This window comes from Polistes canadensis, unplaced genomic scaffold, assembly GCF_001313835.1.
Source record: "Polistes canadensis isolate GaletaPanama2010 unplaced genomic scaffold, ASM131383v1 scaffold_12, whole genome shotgun sequence".
NCBI classification, from domain to species: domain Eukaryota; kingdom Metazoa; phylum Arthropoda; class Insecta; order Hymenoptera; family Vespidae; genus Polistes; species Polistes canadensis.
Window position 1 is genome coordinate 1,351,923 of NW_014569559.1, and position 5,902 is coordinate 1,357,824.

Here is a 5,902-nt window from a genome sequence, read left to right on the forward strand (position 1 = left end):
TATATATTGTATAATTTATAATATATATTATATTATATATTATATAATTAAATAATATTCATATACTCACTGAGAAGTTGAATTCCTACTAATACGATAAGAATCGTACAATGTTTATCTATCAACAAACCAGTCATCAAGGTTCCGATCATTGCACCTAATCGACTAAAAAATGAAGCAAGACCGGCTGCGATTGATCTGAAAAAAAAAAAATAAAATAAAAATAAAATAAGACAACAATTTTCACGATTATTATTATCAACTCTCGCAATTTTGTATTCTATCTATCTATCTATCTATCTATCTCTTTTTTCATTTATTATCTATCGTATCGAACGATCCGTGTGATCGATACTTATCGATCGATTAACAAAAACATTCGTAAGTTTACAATGGAAGTGCATATACGTGTTCGTTAATTGTGAAATTTTATTTAACAATCGAATTTGATTTTTCTTTCGACAAGTATGATCGATTAGGGATTTACAATAAGATAATAATACTCTATAATAATTCTATAAATAAACGTACGAGAAAGAAAATACAAAAATTTATGACCCGTAATTGTATTTTATATATATAGAAAATATTTATATCTCTGTTGATAAAGATCTCGTGATATAAATCAATGATTGGTAGACACTATAATATATATATATGAAATTGTGAAAACAAAAATTTCATGCATCAAACATGTTATACGATATACACGAACGTAATATTGCGTCAGAGATTTATTCTCTTGTAAATAATTAAGAAAAAGTAAATTATGAAAAATGTGAATCCTGTGTTTTATGATTATTTTTGTTGTAATATTTGTGAAATAATATTTCTCAACTGTAATACCTTAAGTGAGTTGGATAGAAGTCGATCAACATACAGGATACAACGCTAACGCAAATCGATGTAAAAGATTCGAATATACAGGATATAATCAAATTTTCTATAGATGTTTTAACTAGGAAAATGCAGAACGATGAAAGACTTGCTATTATTGTACTGGTAACTAAAACAATAAAAACAAATAAGATAACTATACACATTAATGTAATAAATTATAATTAATTAATACTAAACGTACACTGTTGTGTTGTGTGTTTCATGTATCACATTACTCATTTTCAAAAAGTCATAATAAATAATAACAAATATATTCCCTTATTTATGCAATTCTGAACTTTTGACTCACCCCAAATAGAATTGTAATTTATAAAAATTGTTACAAAAAGTTTTTCAACCGGTCATATGATATGATACGTTTAGTGTTACTATATTATATTCTAATGTTAACAAAGTAAAGAATTCATATTTTTTGTTGTTTGTTTGGATTATATAAGAAGAAAAATATAATATCTTACTTAAAAAGAATTTATATCCTAAACGATTTATTAATAATGGTAATGTAAGACCAACAGGAACAGCAGCTATTGCTAAAATAAATGCATATAAGAATACACTGTTTTGTATTGGTACATCACAACCATTCGGATCCATATATATTGCCTAAAAAAATCAAACAAAAATATAGAGAGAGAGAGAAATAAAAAAAAAGACAAATAATAGGAAACATATTGAATTTTTTTGTTGGTTTTCCTTATCTTCTTTTTTTAAACTCACCGTTTGATTATTTTTTTCAAATGCAACAACGGTGCACACCGTGGCTGATTGATTAGGATAATTTTTCTGAAATTCTGCGTATCTTTGAAAAAGATCGGGCAACCACAAAAGTAACATGTAATACGAACTCATTATTAAATATGTTACAGAACACACTATAAACGTTCTATGCAAGTATGGCTTTCTTACTAGCATCAATGTTTGCATAAATGTATTCTTTAGTATTGTCCGCAATGTTTTAGATGGAATTTTATCTTCCTTCTCGTTTATCCTTTCCCCTAAACGTAATACTAATTCTGATAACACCTGGTTGTTACTGTTCTTTAAATTCGTCTATTTAAATAATAAGAATGTTTTGTTTTTTCTTTTTTTTTTTTTAAATTAGAATTTAACGATGACACACAACAATAATTACACAATAAAAAAAAAAAAAGAAAACATTTATTAATCCTTTGCATTCGGTCATCACCACCACTGCTTGATTCAACATTTTTTTCATACTTAAATGAAACAAATAAAAGTAATATTTATAATTTTTAAAATGTATATCGTTCTTATATATTATTATCTAGAAAAAATTTAAAAAGTTTTGAATCCAACACACGTGGTGGATTGTAATAGAACGAAAAGTTCACGTGTTTATGTTAAAATAAGTTTCAAAAAAGTATTGCAAAGTTTGTTTCTGAACGAATAAAACTTGACGAGACATATCGAGAAACACACGTCGTGATATTAAATTTTAACAATTAATATTGATGATTATAAAAAAAAATCAACAACAACCAACAACGATACTTGTCCTTGTTTTTAAATTATACTCGATTGAAAAGGATTAATATTAAATGTTGTATTTAAATTTATACGAAAATTCAACTGACCAAATATTCATCCGATGATTTACCAGTATTTTCCGAATACATTTTGGCCAAAACATTTAACATGTTAACAGTTTGTCCGATTTCGGCAAGATATTTCGGTGTTTCCGGTAAAAATATTAACCATATGCCGATGAAAAATGATGGCAAAGAACAAATCATGATGAACAAGTTCCACGAATTAAATGTAAACACGTCAATTTTAATACCAATATTAGATGGTATCGTGACCCATGCTACACCTGAACAAAAAAAAGGAAGAAAAAAAATAAAACCATTATAAAAAATATAAGAAAAGATTATATGATCGATACTTACACGCTACAATTACCATTCCCATTACCCATGACGTTTCCATCCAGGAAAGAAACATATTTCGTTTAACAATCGGTTGAAATTCAGCGAGATATGTATAGAGCACCGTTAATTGTCCACATATACTGAAAATTCATTAATGTTGGATTGTGTATGTACGTGGCAAAAGAAAAAAAAGGTCACAATATATGCCGTATATGCATCGATGAATTTCGTCGACGATTAAGTTTTTCTTATTTTCTTTGTGTGAGTTCTTTTTTTTTTTTGATCATACTAACGCCAAACCGCTGGTAAATTTAAATAACACGAAGCCCCAATAAAATGGTACCAGAGATGCTAAAAATTCTGAACCACTGTGCAGAAATAGGGATCCCAATAGAGATGTTCTTCTTCCTTTCATATCAGCGAAACAGCCCCAAAAATATGAACCAGATAACATACCTTTATCACAAAACAAAACAAACACATTATAATGCAATTATTATGTAAACAATTTAATTGCATACGTTTTATGTTTTACCTAGCATGGTAGATACGGTCAAGTGACCTTTGTCTTCAGTCGTCATTTTAAAATCGCATGCTGCTGCTGGTAAAATAAATCCATTGCTGAGCATACCAAATGCAGAATTCATACAGATAAGAGCTGTTACCGCTAAGACCTTGAAATTGAATTTTCCAAATCCTTAAATGATAAAATATAATATATCTCAGAATATAATTTCATTGATCACAGCTGTTTTATTTAATTTTTTGTTCTTCTTTTGTCTGCGTTTATTTTAGAAAAATTTTATCGAAATGATTTTCTCTAAAGAAACTTTTTCATTTATCATAGGAAATAATGATCAACGTTACCATGTGATTATTTTATGTACTATTTTAATGAACTTGTTAACAATAATTAAATGAAAAATTTCGATTAGATAACACTTGTTTGATTAGATCTATCGTTTGTACGGTTGTTATTTATTATCGTGTGTGTGTGTGTGTGTGTGTTTGTTTTTTGTCTCAAGTGACACGATTATTATTAAAAAGAAAAAGAAATAAATGGTAATTGTAACGAAACACAATTGCAATTTTCCATTACCCGGTTATCATTCATATTTCGTTTATCCGTATTATTTTATACAAAATGTTTTATTAAACAACGCCATTCGATAAATTGATTCAAATCAATGCAGAAATAAAATATATATACATATATATAATCATTTTTAATTTATTACAATGATTATGATTATCGATTAAATTTTGAAATACAACATGTATTCAACAAACTTTGTTCGTGTGCACCCACAGTTTATCTCTGATAAGATATCATTATCATTAGAAAGACAAAAAGAAAAGAAAAGAAAAGAAATAATTATATACAAAACACGTATAAAAATTATAATATTAAGGAATATGATCGAAAACAAAAAATTATATTATATAATTTATAATACCTGTCTCGTCGAGAGCATTCTGCACTATCATTTCATCGATCTGCTGAATTTCTACGAATAAAATGAAAATATGATAAACAACATCACTCAATAATAAAATATTATTATTATTCGACGAATCATTTTTGTTTATATCCAGAACCGTGGAAATTTGTTCTATTTCATAAACCAACCCCTAAATCACGCTCCCACCCCCCCAATCCATACAACGATTTCTTACCTATTTGAAATGTAATTTTAGAAGGAGAATGTAACAAGGTATTTTTAATATCCACTTCCTCATTTTTTAACGACATTATTTTTTTATTTTCACAAAACCGATCGAGATGATTGTTAGTTTACTTTTTTTTTTCTTTTTTTTTGGTTTTTCGTTTTCTCTTGTAAAATTAATACGTAACGAGAGAGAAGAAAAATAATTTGACGTATAATTACGGAAATATATATTCAAAGAATATAAGATACGTCACATAATATTTATTTGCATATAATATATATATAGAAATTGATTAATATGTAGTTGTGAGTTGCGTTAACGAATATCTTCGTTGTTGTCGTTGTTGTTATTGTTGTTGTTGTTGTTTTTTTATTTTCTCATTCTTGTTTTATTTCATATATACTTTCACTGACACGACTTACGTTAGTTGAAACATCGCAAAATCATAAGACTGACTCGAATCTATTATAAGTCAGACCCGATCGTGACACTGTCGTGCTTTTGCGTAATCTATCATGTTACGTACATTAATAGCACGTGACAACGTTTATCAGGACGTTCTACAAATAAGTTCAGTTCAACAAAATCAAATTGGAGTCAATCATCGAAGAGAAAAGGCGATTGATTGATTTATTTTATTAAACCACAAGATCTCGAAGCTCATTTATTTCTTTCCCCCGTTTCCTCTCACATCCACACACCCCTTTCTGCCATCTTATTCTTTTCACTATTCTATCACATTTGTTTAAACCTTATATTCAATATAATAAATAATACTATTCTACCCTAATAAAATTGCGTTACGCGAATAACAAAAGATAAAATTTATTAATGAATAAATTATTATATTCACATTTTTTTTACGAATACATATCTATATCAACGTTTGTTTATTGACAGATAATAGAATTTTCGTATAATTAGCCCCACGTGATAATTATTATTATTATTATTCATTGATTTATTTATACCGTACGCGTATAACACAATATTCTTTCGCGTTGTTGACTATTGTTAATGTTGAGTAAAGGAAAAAAAGAAATAAAATGTAATTCGTCATTATTTAAAAATATACTTCGTCATTATTTTAAAATATACTTTTTAAACTGTTCCTACTTGAAGCAAACGACGATTGCTACTGGCATGCAACGAAATAAGGGGGGATGAGGGGTGGGGTGGTTCTCGTCGTTTTGCAATAGCTGCAGTTTTGCTATTTTTGTACACGACTCGTGTCGAGTTTCTATTAAATAGAAACGACGCCGACTCTATTTGCTGCACATCTCGCGTTATTATGCGAGAAAGTGCATCGTCCTCTGGCACTGCATCGATGCTTTTATCGAAAAAAAAAAAAAAACACGTCAATAATTATTTGTGATTGATTTTTCATTATGAAAAAAAAGAAAAAAAATAAAACAACCCCTCCTCCTCCTCCTCCTCGT

The 5,902-nt window shown here is 28.1% G+C and overlaps 1 protein-coding gene across 1 annotated transcript in view; it reads right to left on the bottom strand.

Moving 5' to 3' along the window:
• LOC106793290 (synaptic vesicle glycoprotein 2B-like) overlaps positions 1 to 5,159 on the bottom strand; it is a gene marked incomplete in the record, with an annotated part of 5,994 nt that extends 835 nt beyond the window's left edge. The window contains 10 exon segments of the mRNA XM_014760098.1: positions 71 to 198; positions 847 to 1,006; positions 1,359 to 1,503; positions 1,618 to 1,950; positions 2,496 to 2,734; positions 2,811 to 2,932; positions 3,086 to 3,248; positions 3,328 to 3,489; positions 4,250 to 4,300; positions 4,470 to 5,159. Coding sequence (XP_014615584.1) covers positions 71 to 198; positions 847 to 1,006; positions 1,359 to 1,503; positions 1,618 to 1,950; positions 2,496 to 2,734; positions 2,811 to 2,932; positions 3,086 to 3,248; positions 3,328 to 3,489; positions 4,250 to 4,300; positions 4,470 to 4,545 — 1,579 coding nt within the window.
• Positions 5,160 to 5,902: the final 743 nt, after the last annotated feature.